At 43.4% G+C, this 25158-nt stretch overlaps 2 protein-coding genes across 4 annotated transcripts in view; one reads left to right on the top strand and one right to left on the bottom strand.

Annotated features, from left to right (window-relative positions):
* LOC103185125 (cytochrome P450 3A8-like) overlaps positions 1–20868 on the bottom strand; it is a 36396-nt gene extending 15528 nt beyond the window's left edge. Inside the window, 13 exon segments of one of the 3 annotated variants that reach the window (NM_001292948.1) lie at positions 5566–5734; positions 6067–6229; positions 6916–7142; positions 8106–8266; positions 8914–9007; positions 11363–11487; positions 12646–12794; positions 13638–13726; positions 14514–14627; positions 16671–16770; positions 17404–17456; positions 19270–19363; positions 20732–20862. In NM_001292948.1, coding sequence (NP_001279877.1) covers positions 5639–5734; positions 6067–6229; positions 6916–7142; positions 8106–8266; positions 8914–9007; positions 11363–11487; positions 12646–12794; positions 13638–13726; positions 14514–14627; positions 16671–16770; positions 17404–17456; positions 19270–19363; positions 20732–20829 — 1563 coding nt within the window. In that variant the 5' untranslated portion in view covers positions 20830–20862 and the 3' untranslated portion in view covers positions 5566–5638. 3 annotated transcript variants of the gene reach the window in all.
* A 2219-nt stretch (positions 20869–23087) lies between these two features.
* The window catches only part of foxk1 (forkhead box K1), a 42721-nt gene continuing 40650 nt past the window's right edge, over positions 23088–25158 (top strand). The window contains exon 1 of the mRNA XM_007903478.2: positions 23088–23521. Coding sequence (XP_007901669.2) covers positions 23088–23521 — 434 coding nt within the window. The remainder of the gene's footprint in view (positions 23522–25158) is intronic.

Here is a 25158-nt window from a genome sequence, read left to right as displayed (position 1 = left end):
AGGACTGAGCAAACACAATGCTCTCAGTCCCCTGGAGACAAGCAAACAAAGCAGTCCCAACATTATTGGTTCAGGGAAGTTATTAGATCCTGCAAAAGAAAGGACTGTAATATAACTCAATCAAAGTCGCAGGTTTATTCTTGTTCATTTCATCTTTATCGAGTATTCAAGACTCATTGTGTTTCAGTGGGAAGTCAGTAACACCACAGCTGAAGTGATCATAACAATAATCCTTGCATTTGATATAGCCCCTTATCACGTCGTTCAGACGTCTCAAAGCGCTTCACAGAATATACTGTAAGGTGAATTGTCTGTATATTTTGAGGGAGAAATGCTGCATCCAATTGTGGAAAGCAGTGTCTCACAAACAGTCGTGGATTGAGGGACCCCATTTTTTTAAGGGATTAATCTTCCTGGAAAGCGATCTGCCAATCAACTAACAACTGGGTTCCTATTACTGCTCGGTAAACAGAGGCATGTGGAGTAAGGACACTTGCCTAAGGTTTTAACCTGCCTGGGAATCAAGCCCAGTTCCTCTCACTTGCGAGACGAGAACAGTAACCATTACTGAGAATACTGAAATTAATGCTGTGGAATTCCTTGGGGCTGGTGGTGACTTTCTTCACAATTTTATATATAAAAATATGGCATTCCTGATCTCTGCTGGAAGTCCTGGGATCCCTGAATTGCACAACACAACTAACTTTCCAACCCACCAGCTAGTTATGCGGAGAGTGGAACAGGGAGGGAGTCACAGACACTTTTCTAACTAAGGCCTTAAAAATATCTCGCAAACGCTCTTAAGATAACAAAAATTATTTGGGAAGTTTTTGCAAACTCACTATTCATTAACCCACCAGCCAGACGATTCTCAGTCCACGATCTATACTTAAATAAATATTTGGATGGATTGATTAAACAACAATGGCGCACACACACACACACACACAACAGGACAATTTCGGACACTTACCAACCAAGAAGGAAAAGGAAAGTGAACAGGAGAAGCCAGGTTTGATTGGACAGTGATGTTCTGATCGTCCATAAACTCTCAGGGAAAAAACAAGACATGTTGAAGAGATCTATCTCACTCAGCAACTAATTGTTGGGAAATTCCAGCTACTCCTGTCATTTAAAGTGTCTGTCACGTGACAGGCTTGGCTGGATTATCACTGATTAACCTCAAATTTACTTTCCTTCTATGGTAAAGGGAGAGTGCAGAAAAACATTGCGTGTGATCTGCACAACCTTTACACAATTTTATCTGTAAAAATCAGTACTGATCTTAAAAGGCAGAGAACCTTAGCTCAGTGAGTCATTGATTGCCTTCAGGTGAGGCAAGAGAGAAATGGGGGAGGATTTGATAGTCCAAGCTGTAGGCTCATAGAAATCAGAAAAATAAAATAATAATAAATAATAATAATAATACTGCCTGACCTTCTGAGTGTTCCCAGCGACTTCAGTGTTTGCTGGGATTATTATTATTATTATTATTATTATTCCTGTAGTTAGGATACTGAATAGAAGTGTGACACTGGCGCCATCTTTTGATAAAATTGAGTCACAACCACTCAACAATCCAGCTTGTCCTTTATTCTGCTTTTCTTGTATCTACTTTCCATCATGAACTTCACTGAACTAATGTCAGTGAAACTTACAGACCATGTGAAGAGTTTGGAAGATGTTTAATTGCCACTGTCGTACTGTCAGTGAAGGGAACTCTACCCAGCACTTCTTGATTTTCTTTGAAATTGAAATTACTTTGACAGTAATTTCTAGTTTTCCTAAACATTTGCCTCCATATTAACTTTTTCTCTTTTTCCTTTCACCTGGAAAATAAGGTGCATCAGAGAAAGGATAACTTGAGTTTAAATAGATTCCTCCAATATTTTGAGAATGCCGTAACTATCCATGTCTTGTGACATGTTATAGGATGTATCACTGTGAAATATGATGCTGTATTTATATGTCATTTTTCAAATAGATTCAACACACGTGTAATGTGTAATTGACACTCAAACTACAACCTAAATTGGGTTTGTGGTTAGAAGTAAATTGTGCTGAGGAACACCTGCCCAAACCAGAAGTTGGCTTCACGAGGAAGCGATTGCAGTGACTGCAGTATAAATACGAAAACTCTAGGTCAATTTGGTCTGCACTCTAAAATGGCCCCTTAAATGTTCTTAAGCTTTTCAATGAAAGCATTGGTGCTGAGCAATTTTAAATAACCTGCAATTTAGTGAATCCCTTCACGTGCACATTCGTAAAATTTTCGAGTCCCCGAGGCAAGCAGAAGCTATTAATGCTGTGTATCCGGCTGTGAATCAGTTTGCTGCTGAAAGTGATTTGAGATTACCCCAAGTAGTATAAAAATGGCATCAAATCTACATCGGCACCTAAAACAATGTTGTCTGTGCCTCTACCAAGTAATGCTGGTTTCAAAGTCCTTTCTTTGCTGGCTTGTAAGGTGACTACCTATTAAGATGCTACCTGTCGACATGGAATCCGTGTGACAACAATATCGATTAGGTTGTGGAAAAAGTTCACTCTTTAGGCTCTACATAATATGTGTTAATATCTGGTTTAATATCTACCGTATTAGATACGATCCATTCGGAAGGTGGCTACAAAAGTAGTGCAGCACTTCACACTGTTGGGGTTCATATCATCAACTGTTCATTTTGATTTCATGAGAACATCATGAAGTCAGGAAGAAGAAACGCCTGTTCGGCCCATTGCGCTTGTTCCTTAAGTGACCACGCAAAGCCTATCCATCAAATGAGCCATTATTCTGGTTTAACTGCATGTGACGTTACTACAAGTTCCTTATTAACAGCAGGATCTGGTCTTGGAATCACCCCTGGATGTATCTCTCTTCAAACAAATTGTTAGATTGGATTTTGCACTGAAGACAACTTTGAAAAATTCCCAAGTGGGGCCAACCTGCTACATGAAGTTCAACCAACTTCAAGGTCCATTTAGCTCTTGAAATCCACAATTCCGTAAGTTTGTTAGTTGGTTGTATTCCTGGTATTGTTCCTTAGTAACGCAGTACACTTATCCTGTCTGTGTGTCATGTCTGTACCTGTTAGACTTGCTGCTATGGCCGCTGCTGTTTTGTATGTTGCAATTTATTTATTATTTGCATAGTTTCTCTCAATTAAAACAATTTTGAATAGCTGGTGTATTTCTCATTTTGTTGTTGATTAATAATAATAATAATAATCCTTGCATTTGATATAGCACTTTTCACGTCTTGCAGACGTCCCAAAGCGCTTCACAGAATATACTGTAAAGTGAATTGACTGTATATTTGTGGGCGAACGCGGCAGCCAATTGCGCACAGCAATGTCCCACAAACAGTCGTAGATTGAAAATGACCAAAACACAAAACAAGTATATTTCTTAAAAAAAGCAGAATAAAACGCAATGTGATTATTGGTGTATTGGAATGACTACTGGAGGCAGATTTGAGTGAAACTCAATTTGGCTGCATGTTGGGTGACAGACAGATTTTTGAATGGTTGTGACTGAATTTTTGTCAAAAGATGGCGCCAGTGTCACACTTTTATTCAGTATCCTAACTACAGTAACATTCGCTCTCCGGGCAGTGAGATGACTTCGGAAACTATATATTGTGTGCCACTAAATATCAATTGTATGGAATTTCCTTTCTCTCACATGATTTGAGTGCTAACAAATTTCGGGGATATAGAAAAGTGATCCTGATTGAAGTATGGAGCTGGGACATTTAACTTGATGGTATGAAATTATGAGATTTTTGTGAAACAAGATGTACTAAAACAAAATCTGATCAGTTATTGATTATTCAGTACCATATGCACAGTGCAAACTCAGGAATTTATGCTGCTTAACCTTAATGTCGTAAAGAAAGTTAGCAATAAAAACAATAGTCGGTGCTTATGACCTTCAGGTCATTTTAAATGGAATCGTGTATTTTCCATATGTACATTGTATAAATCCAGGCAACAGTCCTATATATTCTTTTACATGGCGGTCAGAGACAGAGGTGGGTTGGGTGGCGGAGAGTGGGATGGAAGAGACAAGGGAGATGAAATATTGGTGCGAGATGGCTTTATCACTGATGGTGATGTCAGAGATGGTGATGCCGCCCCAGGAAATCACTCGGTCGAGGGGGTGACCATGGAATTGATTGGCGGAGTTAATGTGCAGGGAGGAGATGTCGGCAGAGGTGGGTGATAGGCTTTGGAGTCTGTTTTGTCTTACTGCTGCAGTTTATCCAGCTAAAACAGCTGAAACGACTGTTTGTGGGACACTGCTGTGCGCAATTGGCTGCCGCCTTTCGCCCACAAATATACAGTCAATTCACTTTACAGTCTATTCTATGAAGTGCTTTGAGACGTCTAGAAGAATGCAAATGCAAGGATTATTATTATTATTAAACTCCAGAAGTGCTCAAGTTCAAGCCTTTGGATCCTATCTGATGTAAAGGGAAAGGTTTTCGCCCACAAAATATATAGTCAGTTCACTTTAAAGTGAAGCGCTTTGAGACGTTTCAACAACAACAAGATTCCATCTATAGAGCGCTTTTCACGTCGGGAGGACGTCCCAAGGCGCTGGACAGTTGGGTCAGGACCCGAGCAGGGGGGAAATGGTCAGGGTGAGGGGAGGGAAGGGAGGGAGCGAGGAAGGGGTAGAGAGTTGAGAGGGGAGCTGAAGGCATGGTCGAAGAGAAAGGTCTTGAGACCGGCCTTGAAGGAGGAAAGGGAGGAAGTAAGGTGAAGGCACTGGGGGATGGAGTTCCAGAGCCTCGGGGCTGAGAGGCTGAAGGCCCGGCCACCGATGGTAGGGCGGTTGGGGCGGGGGATGTGGAGCAGACTGGAGCCAGAGAAACGGAGGGTACGGGCAGGTATGTAGGAGGATAGTCTCAGGAGAGCCTCGGTCTTGTTGACGTTCAACTGTGGATAGTTGGCTCTCACCCAGGACTTGATGTCTGACAGACATTCTGTCAGGACAACAGTGGTCCTGGAGTCAAGGGTGGAGGCAGAGAGATAGAGTGGGGTGTCATGTGAGGCGCTTTACAAATGTAATTTTGTATTGTAGATGTCTCATAGCGCTTCACAGAATATACTGTAAAAAGAATTCACAAGCCACGGGTTTACCTCCTGCAATAGTCTGGCATGAAATGTAAGTGAGAGCAAAAGCAAATGGTTCCAGCGGGTTTACTGAGCGGCGCAAACTACTTTCAGCATATGTGTGTAGCCAGCGTTTAATGTTTAATGTCAGCATGCATCTCGACCTCTCGCACAAGGAAAACATTTTTTCTTCTCTGTCTGGATCTTAAACGGCGCTGGGGAGAAACTTTAAAAATAACGGCCACTTCCTTTATTTCTTCTGAAACCCCAATTTATACGGTTAGCATTCAAACATTAGATTATGTTCATTACATTTCTTTTGGCACATGAATATTGCTGAACGAATATGACAATGTTAGGAATTTTAAAGCAACCAAATTAATTGGTTTGGAATAACAGAAGAGATCACCTGAATCTCCAAACTATAACAATTGTTCAACGATTGTTTCACCACAATTTTATTGGGTCACATATTCGAGATCCTGTTGCATTTTTACTTGGTGTGCATTGTCCTATGCATTTTATTCCTCTTGCTCTGAGGTCACACGGTGCACAAATTTTAGCACAACAGGCTTTGTGGGTACCATGGCACTCTTCACATCCAGTTCTAATGGGATCTGGAATGTAGAGACAATAAATAATCACTTAAATTGAGAAGGAATTTTCAGGAAATATTGAATTGTCGCAGTTTTTAATTTACTTTTATTTCTCTCCCTCTCCCATACATCGTTCTCTCATTGACAGGACATAATAATAATAATTCTTGCACTTGATATAGTGCCTTATCATGTGTTTGAGACGTGTGCAATTGGCTCCTGTATTTCGCCCACTAAACATCGTCAATTCACTTTACAGTATATTCTGTGAAAAGCTTTGAGTCCTCTCAAAAACGTGATAAGATACTTTATCAAATGGAAGGATTATTATTTATTCCTATATTATTCCTTACCTGGGTCTCCTTGCATGGCTGCAGAGTGAAATTCTGCATCAGGTAAGTCAATGCTACCTTCATTAGCATCTGAGCAAATCGCATTCCAATGCAATTCCGAGGGCCCATTCCAAATGGCAGATATACATAAGGATCCCGAGCCTCTCTCGCTTCTTTAGTGAACCTAATGACATTGATAAACACAAAACACTCTCAGGTTAATCAAATAAAGTCATCAGATAAAGTATTAGATAGACCAGTTTTCTCAGTAGAAAAAGCCTACCTGGATACCCTATAGGTGGGAGAAGGGGAAACAGGTTCAGGGTTGAGAGATCAAGTTTAATACTTACACCAAGAAGTATTATATCAAAGGGTAATTTTTAGATACCTGTGTGATTACCCTCTTGCTATTGCAATCCTCGCACTTGTTTTCAAATCCCTTCTTGCCCCGGTGTCTCCCGACATCTGTGACCAGCCACTGCACCCCGAAACTCTGGAACACTCTTCCTCTATCCCTCCTCCTTGCCCCTTCCCTCCCCACCTTCAGGTCACCCCTGAACACCTTCCTATTCGACCGTGCCTTCGGTCACCTCCCGCTCTCCCCGGCTCGGTATCCGGCTCCGCCACTGTCAAGTACTGTGGAACGCAATCCTGTTGCAACCACTATTTCCTTGTGATATAAGTCAGTGGCTACAGTTTACAACCCGTGTTTATTGGGGTGGCTCAAAAATCTGAGCAGTTAAAAGGCTAAAGTTTTCCATGGGTATATGAGCAAACAGATACCCCTCCCCTAACTGAGTTTAGCAGAGGGAACAGAAGACCGAGAAAGGGGAGACGGGGGTGGGGGGGGGCGAGAATGTTACTCTGTACCTTTCAGGCCTAAACTCTTCTGGCTCCGGCCAATGTTCAGGGTCCAGATGCAAGATGTATGCAGGTATTGAGACAATCGTATCTTTCGGTATGGTCACTCCATTGATCTGGATATCTTTCTTACACTGTCGCTCTAAGCGAGGAGAGGGAGGTATCAGTCTCAAAGTTTCTGAGAAGACCATCTCCATGTACTCCATCTGCATCACGGCATCGTAGGTGGGAGTAGCCTTTATGTATTAGAAATGGACATTACTGATATGCAAATAGAAATCTTGATTAATAATAATAAGCCTTGAATTTTGATACAGAGCCTTATTGCGTTGTTGAGACGTCTCTAAAGTGAATTAACTACATATTTTGTGGGTGAAACAATAGATATTTTTGATCAATAATATTTATTGGCCCAAAGTTGCCACTGCAATCATGGTGCAGATTAGGACACATATCCTGAAGTTAGTGGTAAATAGGCTTGAACCTGTGCATTGGGAAATTCGGGATTTTATTCTCCAAATTAGACCAAAGTTACCATTAGGAAGTTTACAACAAATGTGAACACAAAAGGGACAGATCTGCTGCAGTTGAGCAGTTTGGGATGAAAGACAATGGTACAGGAACAGGAGTAGTCCCTTCAGCCCCTCGAGCCTGTTCTGGCACTCTATAGATCATGGCTGATCTGTACTTCAAATCCAAATGCCCGCCTATGCCCCATATCCCTGACCTAAAAAAATCTATCCACTATTTCAGTCTTGAAAATTTGAATGGATCCGGCCATAATCCACAGCCTTTTGGGGAGAGACTTCCAGATTTCCACATCCGTTTGCATGAAAAAATGGTGTAGGAAATGGGCAATTATGACGAAACAGAATTTTAGACCTGAGGCCAATTGTCAGCAGTGAGCAGCTAACTCGGCCCAGAATGGGAATCAACCTTAGATTTTAAGGGTTTATGGGTTCAATTTCAAACTGGGCTGTGCCGTTTTCTGTTTGATGTAACACTTAAAGCGTTGAGTGATATAGTTAGAATGAAAGTTTTCAAAATAAACTTTTGCTGAATATTTTTCTATGAAGGTATTGTCATGTTCAATGCCACGTGGATCGAAAAAGGTCAGGTGTGCAGGGAAAAAAGAATAGAAACTGGAAACAGAACGGGGCAAAATAGTGATCTGTCTGTTGAAAATCTGTTGGACTCACTTTGTTTGGGAAGGTCTCGTCAACTTCCTGCTGTAGTTTAGTTTGTACATCTGGGTTGGTTGCCAGGTAATATGAGACGTGTGACAGTGTATTGCTTGTCGTTTCGTATCCAGCAAAGATAAACATGAGAGCTTGTGCTGAAATCTCAGCATCGGTGAGAGCTGCAGAAAATCAATTTGAGAATCAGTTCACGTGGCAAATGTAGTAATAATACTAACTATGAATAGACGAGTTAATGTAATCAGTTATAAGAACATAAGAATTAGGATCAGGAGAAGGCCATTCGGCCCTCGAGCCTTTCCACCATTCGATAAGATCATGGCTGATCTTCTGACCTAACTCTAATTACCTGCCCTATCCCCATATCCCGTAACATGCCATCCCCTATCATGGCAAATGTAATAATACACATTCAATAACAACTGGAACAAGTTGCCTGGAAAGGTGGAGAGGCCAGGACACTAGACTGATTCAAAACACAGCTTGATGCAGTGGTGAGGGAATGCTTGGGAGGGTGTTCTGGAGGGTTGAGATTAAATGGATTGAAGGGCCTTCTTCATCTTCACCGATCTTGTGATCTCGTCATATGCTGTCTGCAGATTCCCCAACTGAATTCCTGATTTTAATGAATCGTTAAAATTAAAAAGTTAATTGTAATTAAGTTTAGACCAAACGTTACCCAATAATATGTGAGGGGAAAGAAGTGGGTAAAAAGCAAAAATAATCTGAGAAGGAAGCGTTTTCTATTTTTCTTCAGGAGGAAGAAAATAAACATTAACCAGATGAGAAGCATTTTTACTGTCGTTACCTTTGGACGATGAGGAATTGACACCATTCTGCATTTCTTTGTTGTTTTCAGTCGTTTGAGAATCTATCATCAGTTGCAGGAAATCTACGCGATCCTGAGAGGTAAATCAGACACCATGTGAGAACTTCAGGGTAATGCCACAGATATGATTTGTCAAGATTGACCAGGTTTAAGAAACCGTTGCTTCCATCCACCTTATTTATTATCAATAAATAACAATAATAATCCTTGCATTTGATATAGCGCTCTTCACGTCTCGAATTCAAGATCCTCACCCTCACCTACAAGGCCATTCACGGCATTGCTCCCTCCTACCTCTCCGACCTACTATCCCCCTACTTACCTGCCCGTACCCTCCGTTCCTCTGGCTCCGGTCTGCTCCACATCCCCAGCCCCAACATCGGTGGCCGGTCCTTCAGCCTCTCAGCCCCCAGGCTCTGGAACTCCATCCCCCAGTGCCTTCGCCGCTTCCTCCCTTTCCTCCTTCAAGGTCGGTCTCAAGACTTTTCTCTTTGACCGAGCCTTCAGCTCCCCTCTCGACTCTCTACCCCCTCCTCCTTCCCTCCCCTCACCCTGACCATTTCCCCCCTACTCGGGTCCTGACCCAACTGTCCAGTGCCTTGGGACGTCCTCCTGACGTGAAAGACGCTCTATAAATGGAATCTTGTTATTGTTGTTGTAGACGTCTCAAAGCGCTTCACAGAATATGCTGTACAGTGAATTGACTGTATATTTTTGTGGGCGAAACACAACAGCCAATTGCACACAGCAATGTCCCACAAACAGTCGTGGATTGAAAATGACCAATTTATTATTGTTTTTGTTTTTGGAGGGATTATTATTAGGCTCTGTGTGGAGTAAGGAAACCTGCCTGGAATTGAAACCAGGTGTCTCGCTTGCAAGGCAAGCGCTCTAACCACTGAGCTGCTGCTGTGCGCAATTGGCTGCCGTGTTTCGCCCACAAATATACGTTCTGTGAAGTGCTTTCAGACGTCTAGATGACGTGAAAAGGGCTGTATCAAATGCAAGGATTATTATTATTGCAGGACTCCACACCTATTTATTATCAATAAATAACAATAATAATCCTTGCATTTGATATAGCGCCATATCATGTCTTCAAGACATGTCAAAGCACTTCACAAAATATATTGTAAAATGAATTTTTGGGGCAAAACGCAGCTTTACCCCCGGGAAAGCAATTGCCCAATCGACTAATAATCGACTTCCTACTTACTGCGAGGTAAACAGAGGCTTGTGGAGTAAGGAAATTCCCACTGCCCAGGAATCGAATCCAGTTCTTCTCGCTTCTGAGGTGAGTGCTCTAACCAATACACTAAAGGACTCCAAATCTATGTCCTCTTGTTCTGCTGTCATGATACATCTTCAAGTATTGATCTGGTTTATTGGTTTCTCTGCTGAGTAGCAATTAGTTCTACCTATCTTATCTACTAAGCAATCTCCCTCTCCTCACTCTGAGTCTCTTCTCCTCCCTTCCCTGATTTATCTGGTCATTTAAATGAATTTCCTGTATTTTTCAATTATATTGTATTCAATTATTTACTTGATTATTTTGTGGTGTTTGGACAAATGTGATTGGAGATCCTCTTCCTCCCAACATGCCCCAATTCTGAGGGTCGCTGACCGAACGTTGACTCACTTTCCTTTCACCGTAGATGCTGTCTGACCTGCTGAGTGTTCCCAGCGACTTCTGTTTTTGTTTCAACAGACCGATCTACCTTTTTGAACACTGGCGATCACTTGAAGCTGCTCCCCCTCCTATAAGGACTATATCAAATTGTTTCTCAATTCTGACTAATTTTTATCTTTGAGATAAAATTGGTCGTTGATTTCATTGCTGTTTGGGGGGCACGGCTGTGGGCAAATTGGTCGCTGCATTTCGCTGCATATACAAAGTCACTACACCTTGCAAAAACTTTATGACGTTCTAGAGTTTATAGGTGTTATACCAAATGATTATTATTATTATACTTTGAAGTGTAAACTGCTTTCCATGCTGAAATTATTGGGATGTCTCACCCTTTATAATAATAGTAATCCTTGCATTTGATATAGCTCTTTTCACGTCGGGAGGATGTCCCAAAGCACTTCACAGAATATACTGTAAAGTGAATTGACTGTATATTTGTGGGCGAACACGGCAGCCAATTGCGCACAACGGTGTCCCGCAAACAGTCGTAGATTGAAAATGACCAATTTATTATTGTTTTTGGTTTTGGAGGGATTATTATTAGGCTCTGTGTGGAGTAAGGAAACTTGCCCAAGGTTTCGCCCTCTGCCTGGAATTGAACTCAGGTCTCTCACTTACAAAGCGAGTGCTCTAACCACTGAGCTACAGGACTCCACAGTAGCTGTTATCCACTCACTAGGGAGGGGAGGATAAGGAATGGGTATTGATCTCAGTGACTGAACTTAATGTAAAACTTACATTGCGTGTTGTTTTCCTGTTTTCCTTTATGTGTGTCACAGCTTTATGGAAAAAGTCGGCGACTTTATTGGGGAAGAAGTTGATATTCAGCTTTTCCATGATCGGAATGAGGAACGGAAATATTACTAGAAAAATAAATAAAACCACGGGAAATTAGATGTATGTATATTAATACAGTGTGAAATTATCCCAAAATGATTACTTTCAACAGTGGGTTTGAACAGATATTCAATGAACACAAAGAAACAATTAGGGTTGTGTACATTTATATACTGATCTGAACACATTTCCAATATTTCTACTTCCTAAAAGCACAAATTATCCTACGGTACAGTTCCTTGGGCACCAAATGGCCTGGATAGGACTATTGGCAGGAATTGACCATGAGAAGGAGCGTAACAACACCCTGTGCCTGATCACATCCTCAGCCAACATTCGCACCACACATTCCAATAGGGGTTAACAGATAAATATCAGGAGAGAGCACCTTACTGTTTCCTCTTGCTTCCCCCATCGACCCCCCCCCCCCTTTTCTGAGAAGAGAGGCTAATTATGATAATAATACTTGCATTTGATATAGCGTCTTATCACGTCTTTGAGATGTCTCAAAGCCCTTCACAGAATATACTGTAAAGTGAAAAACACAGGGAAAGCGAGAGACATACACACAGACAGAGAGAGACCATATTCTGGGACACTGCCCGGCACGAAGGGCGCTATATAAATAGTTGTTGCTCCGTATATGGCTCTCTCTCTGAGTGTGTCTCTGTATTTCTCTCTCTCAGTCTGTGTATCACTCTCTCGTTTTCTGTGTGTATGTAATCTTTGTCTATATATCTCTTTGTCTCTATATCTCTCTCTCTCTCTGTGTCTCTGATTTTCTCTCTCTGTCTGTATGTCTCTCTGTCTCTCTCTCGGTGTCTCCGATTCTCTCTGTATCTCTTTCTTGGTGACTCTATCTCTGTGTCTCTCTTCTGTTACTGCTTTGAAAGTGAATAACAAGTTCTGCTGCTAACCTCTGCCGTGTGCCACTGTTTTTCCCACTGGGTCAGACCGAGCCTGGGCTCTTTCCAGACACAAAGTGCTCGTGGTCTGTGCTCGTGGGCCGAATAAAATCATGCCCTGGGCTGGACGAGGCCAGCAGGAAGATGGTTGGACCACCCCACTGTAGATTATCTTAATTGTTCATCAGAAAAAATAAGGTCAAACAGGCAGGATTACTGAACAGCCGAACTCGTACACATGTGCCGCATTTTAAAAGTGCAGCTGCACTGATCACTTACTCATGATAAGAAACACAGGGCTGAAGATGTTCAATTTTAACATTTTCTTTATATTGCCGACAAATGGATCACTGGGGTTGTTGAGTGAGTCGATGTCCACACTGAAAGACGTGCTGGTGACTACATCCATGCTGTATGGACCAAAGATGCTGGGAAACGAAGAAATTATATTAATAATAATAATCCTTGCATTTGATATAGTGCCTTATGTCTCAAACCGCTTCACAGAATATACTGTAAAGTGCATTGACTGTATTTTATGGGCAAAACCCAGCAGCCAATTGCACACAGCAGTGTCCCACAGGCAATCAAATTATTATTTTTTTTGGAAGGATTATTATTCCCGGAAGAGCGATCCGCCAATCGACCAATAACCAGCTTCCTACTTGTTAGGTAAACAGAGGCGTGTGGAGTAAGGAAACTTCAGGATGAAAAAAGCTCTCTAACCTATTTAATAATAATCTTGGCATTTGATACAGTAAAGTGACACAATGTTTTGAAGCCCTTCATAAGAAATTGATGTCAATTGGAATGAAACAACAACAAAAATAACATCTGTATGGAGCCTTCTACATCGGAAGGACGTCCCAAGGCACTGGACAGTCAGAGCCCAAGTTGGGGGTTCGGGCTCAGGGGGAGTGGAGGGCAGGAGGCTATGGGTAAGTGGGTAACCAAAGGGGCGGTTGGAGAGGAGGATCTTGAGACGGGCCCTGGAGGAGTCAAGAGAGGGAGCGAGGTGAAGGGACTGTGTGATGGAGTTCCAAAGGGTGGGGGTGGGGAGACTGAAGGCCCAACCATTGATGGTAGAGTGGACCAGGCGGGGGACACTGCCTGCTGAGCGGTCAACCAACTGCTCCTGCTGCTGATCTCAGAGGGCCGCTCCCATGTAACATTCATAGAGACAGTAAGACACTCTCCTCTTGAAGGTGGAGATTTTTGTGGAGGTGGAGATTTTTTTTAGAAAGAAGCACTCAGATACAGAGATAACTCACTCCTTCAAAGTAATTGGCTCATTCATCTTTGCTTTCTTCTCCACATTTTTCACAAGAGTTTTTGCATAGCGACGGACAATCGGAAGCATCTGGGGAAAAATAATAATAATAATCCTTTACATTTGATATAGTGCCTTATCACGAGATGTCTCAAGGTGCTTCACAGAATATACTGTAAAGTGAATTGACTGCATACTTTTTGGGTGAAATACAGCAGCCAATTGCGAACAGCACTGTCCCACAAACAGACGTGGATTGACTGGCAAAATGTTTTTAGTCTTTATTTATTTATATATTTGAAGGGAATATTACCCCGGAAAGGCGATCTGCCAATTGACTTAAGAACCGGTTTGCTACTCACTGCGAGGCAAACAGAGGTGTGTGCAGCAATGTTTTGCCCTGCCCGGGAACCGAACCCGCGTCCTCTTGCTTGTGAGGCGAGTGCTCTAAGGAATACGCAACCAGGACTCCACATAGTAAACACATTCAGGGATTTAACACTTCTGGTTCACAAGTGAAATGAAGCAACACTAAAATTCAACAACAACTTGCACTTAGACACCAACCGCAACAACAACTTTATAGATGGCCCTTCACGCTGGGCAGCATTTCGGACAGCTTAACAGTGATGGAGCCTGATGCCGAGCTGGGGGGAGGGAGGAGGTGACTGTCAGTACAGTCGAAGAGGAAAGCCTTCAGACAGCAACTTTCACATAGAATAATGTCCCAAACGGTTTCATAGAGGTGGAATGGGAGCCGGAACAGGCTGGGAGTTGAGGGGAAAGTCCCTTCATTTGTGTATGTAGTCTTTCACACCAGAAGTACAAACATTTATTTTTGTTCAACAGCAATTATGCTATTGGGGGGAGACTTTACCTCTTTCAGTCTCCCGCTAGTGAAAGTGGGTGAAAGCACACTTCGGATTCTCTTCCAGTTCTCATCACGAGCAATCAAAATGGAGTCTTTGAAAGGTCCATTGAGACCAAAATCCTGCAAAAAAAAGTAAAATGAACAACATTCAACAGGTACAGTTGAATGACATGTCTGCTTCCTCCACTCAGCAGGCTCCGGCCTACTCCATGCCCCCCAACAGACCTGCCCCACCATCGGCTGTCAGGTCTCCAACATCTCTGACCCCACTCTTTGGAACTCCATCCCACAGTCCCTTCACATTGCTACAACAACAGCAACTTGGATTTATAGGAGGGGACAAAGGCATGGACCAGGGATTCAGTGGCTTTTGGAATGAGGTATTGGTGGAGACGGGCGATGGGTCGGAGGTGGAAGAAAGTGGTGCTGGTGAGGGATCGGATGTGGGGGAGAAAGATAATTGGGGGTCGAACCTGACGAGTTCGGAGAGTTCTAGGGGGAGGTCGGGTAGGTGGAGGAGGTGAGAGCCGTGTGATTTGCCTCCTTGTGGAGTCCTGTAGCTCAGTGGTTACAACAACAAACAAGATTCCATTTATTGAGCGCCTTTCACGTCGGGAGGACGTCCCAAGGCGCTGTACAGTTAGGTCAGGACCCAAGCAAGGGGGAAATGGTCAGGGTGAGGGGAGGGAAGGGAGGGAGCGAGGAGGGGGTAGAGAGTCGAGAGGGGAGCTGAAGGCACGTCAAAGAGAAAGGTCTTGAGACGCTCAAGACCTTAGAGCGCTCGCTTTGCAAGCGAGAGACCTGAGTTCAATTCCAGGCAGAGGGCGAAACGTTGGGCAAGTTTCCTTACTCCACACAGAGCCTAATAATAATCCCTCCAAAACCAAAACAATAATAAATTGGTCATTTTCAATCTACGACTGTTTGTGGGACATTGCTGTGCGCAATTGACTGCCGCGTTCGCCCACAAATATACAGTCAATTCACTTTACAGTGTGTTCTGTGAAGCGCTTTGGGACGTCCTCCCGACGTAAAAAGCGCTATATCAAATGCAAGGATTATTATTATTATTGTTGCCTCATTCAAGGCACGTTTCACAACCCTCCTCTTCGGTCACGCTCCTACTCCTACACTCTCTGAACCCTGATCCCAACCCACAGCTTGGGTCTCAATCCCTAACTAACCAGCGTTTTGCGGCGTCCTCCCGACATGAACGGGAAATGTAACTTCTTCTTGTTGTTAGAAAGTACAGCTTTTCATCTTAAAGCCAAATCTCCAAAATGAAATCCCTCGTTGCATCATTTTCAACAACAACAACAAGTTATCGCGCTCCTCACGCAGGATAGTGACCCAGAGCGCTTAAAGCTTGGGAGATGAGGGCCATCTCGCTGCTGAGTTGGTTGGGACGAGGGGTGGTGGAAAGTGTAGCCGGTGGGGAAAGGCTTCGATCAGGGGGACAGCGTCACCAGGGGACAGCCAGGTTTCAGTGAGCCCAACAATGTCAATGTGCTCGTCCATGATGAGGTCATGGATCGTTTTCACTTAAGTAATAGTTTGCAGAATGAACATGAGTCCAGTATTGAACTGAATCTCTTGACTATTTATTTCTGCCTGTTCACGTGGACGTTAAAGATTCCATGGCACTATCTGAATAGATAATCAGTCTCTCCTTGGCTCCAAGCCAACAATCCCCTGAGTGTGGGTCACTGCTATGGGCAAATGACGCCAAGGTGGGGGGGAGGTGATTGTAGGCACTGTCGAAGCATATCCAACGTCACTCATCAAAGAAAGATTATCCCAAGAAGCATTGCTACTGTCACTTGTTGAAGGAAGTGACATCAGGAAGTGCACAGCGATGACCGAGAAGTGGGCAATTTGTCATGTGATTGGACCCAAATGACTACATGAGGTTTTCCTATCATTCAACCTGTACTCATTCCCTCTTTATAGAGAACAATCCTTTGTAAATATATATTTCATTTCATGCTTCGCTGGCATGCCTGTGGGAGATATTAGAGCACTAACCCACATTCTTCCCACTCTACTTACATCAGTGTTACACACAGCCAAAGAAACTAAATCCTGTGAAAAATAACCTGCTTTACACTGGAAAAAAAGGAACGAAACTGAATAAAAATTCAATTTCGAGACTTTGATACTAACCCGTCTGTTGGTGAAGAAAGAATAACACTCTTTTACCAAGATGGTTTTAATCATATTCGTGTCCATGACTAAGAGAAGAGGCTGCCTTCCATCATAAATGCTAAAGGAATGGGAAAAACATAGCTCAAGTACACAATGAATAGTGAATAGACGGATTATAGAAAGAATAAATAATAATAAAATAATAATCCTTGCATTTGATACAGTGCCTTTCACGTTTCATGGGAGGATATATTAAAGTGCTTCACGGGATTTTCTGTAAAGTATAGTTACTGGTGTATTTTGTAGGCAAATGCGGCAGCCAATGCAAATGCCAATGTCCCACAAACAGCTATGAAGTGAATGACTAATTTTATCTAAAGGTGGGTAAGGCTAGAAGGGAGACCAAAGTCGAGGTCGAAGAGGAGGGGCTTGAGACGTGTCTTGGAGGAGGCAAGGGAGGGAGTGAGGCGGACAGACTGTGGGATGGAATTCCAAAGGGTGGGGCAGAGAGGGAGTGGACAGTCAATATGGTGTTAGCAGGTCAGTGAAGTAGGAAGGAGCAATGCCGTGGAGGGCTTAAAAGGCTGTGGACAGAGAAATAAATTTAAAGAGAAGCTACATTTAGATATTGCAGTTAGTACTTGGCACAGTTGATTCAAAGAAAACAAAAACACATTTAATAATCTTCAAATTATCTCACTTGATGTTTTTTCATTTTTTCATTACATCATTATTTTTGAAAAGTACTCACCCCCAGATCTTTCCATACTTCTTGTAACATTCTGTATCGAATACAAATAAACCCTGTCCAGCAAAAGACCAAATCGTTAGCAAAAACATTTATATGGTGTGCATGATATGACATACTCATACAATAACTAGCTGTACCTGTTGCAGCTGAGTTTGCGACCAAAGGATCCGATATGGAACGTAGATTTCAGTGACACCAAATCATAAACCATTTAACATCCCATAAACACTGTGTGTACACCTTAAGCAAAACTGCCGTAGATGTGCAATGAGCTTGTTTACTTTATATTACATTATTATAGTTTATTTTATTATATATTAGATTGTTATACTTTATATAGCGGTAGGAGATCGCCCTGAAAAAATAAGAGCTAAGAGAGAGAGAGATCCCCGCACAGTTCACACACCACATATTTGTTTGTCTGCCAATAACACATTAACCAATTGACGTAGAGACATGATTTGTAACTCATCGGAAAGGTCTTGCAAGGAGGAGTGTCATGGGCATATTTTTTGGGGGGGAATCTCCTATCATTGATGAACTAAGACCTTTGCATCCTTTGGTTGCAAGCGTACCTGCAACGGGCACAGCTAGTACATCATATTTTCGGCTTAATTAAAGCATTTTTTTAAAGATAGTTCATCAACGATAGGAGATTGCTGGAACAAAAATATTCCCATGACACTCCCCCCTGCAAGACCTTTCCGATGAGAAATAAATCATGTCTCTACATGAAAGGTACTACTTTGTTTGACCTCTAACCAGTAAACTACAAGACTCCATTTATATGGTGCGCATGTACTTGAAAGAATAGTTGTCTCACAGAAACCTATTATACTGCAAAGAAAAAAAAGCAAATGTAGACAAATATCATATCTAGGATCTATGCTGCAGCGTATTCACTAATATATCTACACTTATTTGATTCTACATGTTTTATCATCCATGCTGATGAATATTGACTGAAACTGATCAAATTTCTATATCTTTGTGCAATTCCTTGTTTGCTGATAGTTAATTGCTGACCTTAGACAACTTTCTAGTAAGCATCTGAGTCATGTTATCAATCGTGGTTGGACACTACATTTCAATACTGCGGAACTAGACAACTGCAAAATTCAAATATATACTTTGGAATACAGTCAATTCACTTTACAGTATATTCAGTGACGCACTTTGAGACGTCGCAACGACATGATCAGGTGCTAAATCAAACGCAAGGATTATTATTATCACTGTTATATCACGTAAGGGAATAAAATAAACAAGAACAGTGTGGCAACCGTTTATTACCAACAAGTAAGTACAGGATCTTCCCCAATTCTTCACCTTGTGAGTTTTCAAACACAGCTTTCCTATCAGTATCAAACAAGGCTCTGTACAAACCATTCATACAAAGGCCATGAAACATTGGGGGAATTGCTATTGTTTCCTCTTGTATAAAGTCAATGCACTTAATAGTAAATCCTGTGAAGATCCTGTGAGATGTTCTCCTGATGTTCTAACAAGAATAACAACAAATTACATTTGTATAGCACCTTTCATGTTGGAGGACGTCCCAAGGTGCTGCTATGTCAGGAATTGCAGGGGGTTGGGATCATGAGGGGTGGAAGGCAGGGTTCGGAGGGTGATCAAATGCATGGTCGAAGAAGAGGGTCTGCGACGTGTCTCGAAGGAGGCAAGGTAGGGAGCAATGCAAAGGGACTGTGGGATGGGGTGGGGGCAGAGAGGCTGAAGGCCTGACCGCTGATGGTGGGGTGACGTGGAGCCGGCTGAGTAGAGACAGGGGAAAGGACATTCTAAAAGTATAACTCAAACACGAAGAACTATTCCTGACAGAATATTCCAAGGACTGGAGCGTCCTACCTTTCTGTATCCTAAGAATGTTCCAATGAATGGCAGTGGCGTGGGCCCTGGGATTCCAAGGCGTTTGAAGAATCTGTAGGGCAAGATGCTGTACCTGCAAAGTTGGAATTTAATCAGTAAACCTACATCAATATTTCAGGATGTATCATGACAGCAGAACAAAAGAACATAGGTTTAGATTAGTAAAGGGCAATTTCAGGACAAACATCAGGAAGTTTTTCTTTACTCAGAGGGTAATCAAAGGTTGCCAAGAAAGGTGGTGGAGGCCAAGACACTGGAAAAGGACTTTGACTCACTGTAGACATATCATGTGGTACACTGATTCTCCGATCATGGCAACTTATTTGCTATTTTCAGTGACTTCCCTGTTTTGCCTTGGTTGCGGACGATGAGGAACATTTTTGCCCACAAATTATGCAATCAATTCACTTTACAGTTTACTTGCGGGTTGGGGTGGGAGAAGGAAAGGGAAACAAATAAACAGGACTGAGCAAACACAATGCTCTCAGTCCTCTGGAGACAAGCAAACAAAGCAGTCCCAACACTATTGGTTCAGGGAAGTTATTAGATCCTGCAAAAGAAAGGACTGTAATATAACTCAATCAAAGTCGTAGGTTTATTCTTGTTCATTTCATCTTTATTGAGTATTCAAGACTCATTGTGTTTCAGTGGGAAGTCAGTAACGCCACAGCTGAAGTGATCATAACAATAATCCTTGCATTTGATATAGCCCCTTATCACGTCGTTCAGACGTCTCAAAGCGCTTCACAGAATATACTGTAAGGTGAATTGTCTGTATATTTTGAGGGAGAAATGCTGCATCCAATTGTGCAAAGCAGTGTCTCACAAACAGTCGTGGATTGAGGGACCCCATTTTTTTAAGGGATTAATCTTCCTGGAAAGCGATCTGCCAATCAACTAACAACTGGGTTCTTACTTACTGCTCGGTAAACAGAGGCGTGTGGAGTAAGGACACTTGCCTAAGGTTTTAATCTGCCTGGGAATCAAGCCCAGTTCCTCTCACTTGCGAGACGAGAACAGTAACCATTACTGAGAATACTGAAATTAATGCTGTGGAATTCCTTGGGGCTGGTGGTGACTTTCTTCACAATTTTATATGTAAAAATATGGCATTCCTGATCTCTGCTGGAAGTCCTGGGATCTCTGAATTGCACAACACAACTAACTTTCCAACCCACCAGCTAGTTATGCGGAGAGTGGAACAGGGAGTGAGTCACGGACACTTTTCTAACTTAGGCCTTAAAAATATCTCGCAAACGCTCTTAAGATAACAAAAATTATTTGGGAAGTTTTTGCAAACTCACTATTCATTAACCCACCAGCCAGACGATTCTCAGTCCACGATCTATACTTAAATAAATATTTGGATGGATTGATTAAACAACAATGGCGCACACACACACACACACACACACACAACAGGACAATTTCGGACACTTACCAACCAAGAAGGAAAAGGAAAGTGAACAGGAGAAGCCAGGTTTGATTGGACAGTGATGTTCTGATCGTCCATAAACTCTCAGGGAAAAAACAAGACATGTTGAAGAGATCTATCTCACTCAGCAACTAATTGTTGGGAATTTCCAGCTACTCCTGTCATTTAAAGTGTCTGTCACGTGACAGGCTTGGCTGGATTATCGCTGATTAACCCCAAATTTACTTTCCTTCTATGGTAAAGGGAGAGTGCAGAAAAACATTGCGTGTGATCTGCACAACTTTTACACAATTTTATCTGTAAAAATCAGCACTGATCTTAAAAGGTAGAGAACCTTAGCTCATTGATTGCCTTCAGGTGAGGCAAGAGGGAAATGGGGGAGGATTTGATAGTCCAAGCTGTAGGCTCATAGAAATCAGAAAAATAAAATAATAATAATAATAGGGTCACTCAACCGTGACTGTTTGTGGGACACTTTGCTGTGTGCAATTTACTGTCACGTTTCGACCACAAAATATAGTCAATTGAAAGTATATTCTGTGAAGCGCTTTGAGACGTCTCGACGACGTGATGAGGCTCTGTATCAAATGCAAGGATTAGTATTGAGTTCTGACAAAGGGTCGTGGACCCAAAACATTGACTCACTTTCCTTTCCCCACAGATGCTGCCTGACCTGCTGAGTGTTCCCAGCGACTTCAGTTTTTGCTGAGATTATTATTATTATTATTATTCCTGTAGTTAGGATACTGAATAGAAGTGTGACACTGGCGCCATAAAATTGAGTCACAACGACTCAAAAATCCAGCTGATATCCAAATTGCAGCCAAATTAATAGTTTCACTCAAATCTGCCTCCAGTATTTATTCCAATCCATCAATAATCACATTGTCTTTATTCTGCTTATGATTTTTTATATACTTTCCATCATGAACCTCAGTGAACTAATGTTAGTGAAATTTACTGACCAATTCAGGGAGCCATGTGTTATAAATTAATACAAAATCCAATTTTTTCTTTGCTGTGTTACTTACCTCTAAAGGAAACCGATTGATGTGACAGAACAATATGTGGAGCCAAAACAAGTTTTAAAATCTAAGGCATCGACACCTATTTTTGTTACGATTTACAGGCAAGGGATGAGATTCTTCAAAGGAAAAGCGATTAGCAGGGAATGAGATCAAAGAAATAAAATCATTTTTAAAATAGGAAAAAGTGAATCTCACCACCTAAATTCAAAATTCTTTTAACTGAAAGTGATCCTCCAATCCACTAACAACCGGGTTCCTACTTATTGCGAGGTAAACAGAGGCGTGTGGAGTAAGGAAAGTTGCCTAAGGTTTCGTCCTGCCTGGCAATCGAATCTCACTTGCGAGGGGAGCACGGTAACCATTACAGTACAGGACTCCCCCAACAAAAAATGAGGTCACTCAATCTAAGTTTGTGGGATACTGCTGTGTGCAATTGGCTGCCGGGCTTCGCCCACAAAATGTACAGTCAATTCACTTTACAGTATATTCTGTGAAGCGCTTTTGGGACGTCTCAAATACGTGATAATGCGCTACATCAAATGCAAGGATTATTATTATCATTATTTGAGACATGTTTCTCTTAGAAGAGTTTTCAAATTGATGTCACTGCACATTTCAGTCACCCTGTGAGTGAGTGAGTGAGTGAGTGAGAGTGAATGAATGAATGAATGAGTGTGAGTGAGTGTGAGAGAGTGTGAGTGAGTGTGAGAGAGAGTGTGAGTGAGTGTGAGAGAGAGAGTATGAGTGAGTGTGATAGAGAGAGTGTGAGTGAGTGTGAGAGTGTGAGTGAGTGTGAGAGAGACTAGAGAGTGTGAGTGAGTGTGAGAGAGAGTGTGAGTGAGTGTGAGAGAGTGTGAGTGAGTGTGAGAGACAGACAGAGTGTGAGTGAGTGTGAGAGAGAGTGTGAGTGAGTGTGAGAGAGAGTGTGAGTGAGTGTGAGGAGAGTGTGAGTGAGTGTGAGAGAGAGAGAGAGTGAGTGAGTGTGAGAGTGTGAGTGAGTGTGAGAGAGACAGAGTGTGAGTGAGTGTGAGAGAGAGTGTGAGTGAGTGTGAGAGAGAGTGTGTGTGTGTGAGTGAGTGAGTGAGTGAGTGTGAGAGAGAGTGGCGGATCCACTCCGGGTTTTCGGCCCTCCCCCCTCTCTCTCTCTCTCTCTCTCCGGGGGTTGTGGTGACTTTCCCGCAGACACTCACAGAGACAGACAGAGCCACTCGGTTGGTTGGCGCTGCAGCTTATCCTCCCGCCCGGACCCCCCCACCCCACAGACACACACACACACACACGCACAGCCCCGGCCCTGTCTCTCGCCTCAGGCCCCCCCCCAGCAGCCCCCCGACATGCAGGCAGCAGCCGCACGTTTCCCCTCCGACAGCGAAGGCGACGACACGGGCGCTCGGGCGCTTTTGGCGCTCAAGTCGGCTCCTTGCAGCCCGAGCCGCGGGGCCTCGCACGGCGGCGGCGGCGGCGGCGGGGCGATGGTGCGCTGGGAGCTGGGCCTGGATCCGCAGGCCGCGCCCGACACCCCGCTGGCCAAGCTCGAGGGCCGGGATTTCGAGTACCTGATGCGGCAGGACTCGGTGACCATCGGGCGCGACTCCAGCCAGGGCCCGGTGGACGTGAACATGGGCCACTCGAGCTTCATCTCCCGCCGCCACCTGCAGATCAGCTTCCAGGAGCCGCACTTCTACCTGAGGTGTCTCGGCAAGAACGGCGTCTTCGTGGACGGCGCCTTCCAGCGGAGAGGGGCGGCGCCGCTGCTGCTGCCCAGACAGTGAGTAGCGCCTTCCCGCAGACCGCTGAGAGGGGAATTGGGTGGTGGTGGTGGGGGGGGGGACGGGACCCTGAGAGAGGGAAACGAATCCGAACCGAGGCCTACACCGAGCTGGGAGTAGCAGCCTCGGCCCGGGGGACACGCACCGCCGGCCCGCCGCGGGCGGAATCGAGGGCGGTGCTTTCCACCTGGCGCCTAGGCCTCGGGGCCACCCAATGTAAACACACACACACACACACACACAGCGGAGGGGGAGGGAGCAGACACACGCATGTCACAGCCGGGGGGGGTGGGGGGGAGGAGGAGGGGGGAGTCACTGGGTGTGGGTTGTGGGGAAACATTGGCATCGAAGCGCTTTTATGGAAATGATGAATTGCCACTTCTTTTTTTTGGGGGAAAAAAACACTGAACTTTTTTTTTTTGGGTGGGGGTGGGGGTGGGTGGAGGGGACGCGTCACGCCGAGGGCGAGACTTTTTGTTGCACGGGACACCCGCGGTCGGTGCGCGGCGCATTTGGTTTCGTCGCGTTTCGCCGACGCCGCCCCCGCGCGGTAAATCCGCTTGGCGGTATATCGTGCGAAAAGCCCTGGGAGGTGTCTCAGCGGCGTGACGAGGCGCCGTGTGTCAGGCGCAAAGATTATTATTCCGTTCTTGAAGTAGGGCCATACCCCGTGTAAATCGACTTAAAATGCATCACTCTTTGTTAAACGGGTCGCAAAAAGCCGACCGAAGGGACGGTGTTTTTTTTTGCGTTGGGAAAAAAAACTATTCTTCGCCCTGATTTGGCGATGGAACCATCATTTCTTCTCACAAACTGCAGCATTTCAACTGGAAGTCCAGCAAATACTGTGGCTTTTGTTCGGTGTTCTGCGAGAGTAATGCAGTTCTTCGTTATGATGACCTACCTGTGTGTGTGTGTGTGTGTGTGTTGTAATGACGTGCAGTCGAGTGTTTTTTTTTCAGGTAATGTGGAAGAAGAACTTTGAGAATAAATCAGTTTATTGTGGGATTCTGATGTTTTCGTTCCCTCTTTGCTGGTGTGAGGGCAGAAAGGTATTGAGGCATGGCCTGCCCCTCCAGGAACCCCTTACAATAATTTGAAGGATTGCTGTGCTTTCATTTTTTTAAAACAAGGATTGTTAAGCACTTTTTCCTTTGGGGTCTGACTGCCACACAAGTCGTCAACATGGAAGGAGGCTATTTGGCCTATCATGTCTCTGCGAACACTACCTGCTTTTCTAATTTGCCCATTTTTATTGATACCTGTATTATTGCTTTACGGTGTATTTTAATCAAATTTCAATATTCTCTGCTGATCAGGCACTGGGACTGTGGGAGTGAAATTTTCCAAATTTTAACCAGGTTGGATAGTTTTTTTTTCTTCGATTCAAATCATTAGTTTCTTTTGATAGTTGGTCTGGAATGTGTGGTCATAGCACACGTGTGCACGTCGCATTGACTTGTGACTTCAGTAAATTAGGCTGCATTAGATTTTAACCAGACTTAAAATCTCACTTCCTCTTGTCAGACATTTTATTTGTTTTCTTGGCATAGTTGGCATTTAGGGAGTTGGCATACTATAAACACGTGTGTGTGTGTGTGTGTGTGTCTGTGTGCTTGCTGTGGTTATTGAACTT

This window comes from Callorhinchus milii, unplaced genomic scaffold (assembly GCF_018977255.1).
Source record: "Callorhinchus milii isolate IMCB2004 unplaced genomic scaffold, IMCB_Cmil_1.0 Scaffold16, whole genome shotgun sequence".
Taxonomy (NCBI): Eukaryota; Metazoa; Chordata; class Chondrichthyes; order Chimaeriformes; family Callorhinchidae; genus Callorhinchus; species Callorhinchus milii.
Note: the sequence above shows the minus strand (reverse complement) of the source record. Positions and strands in the feature narration are given on the sequence as shown.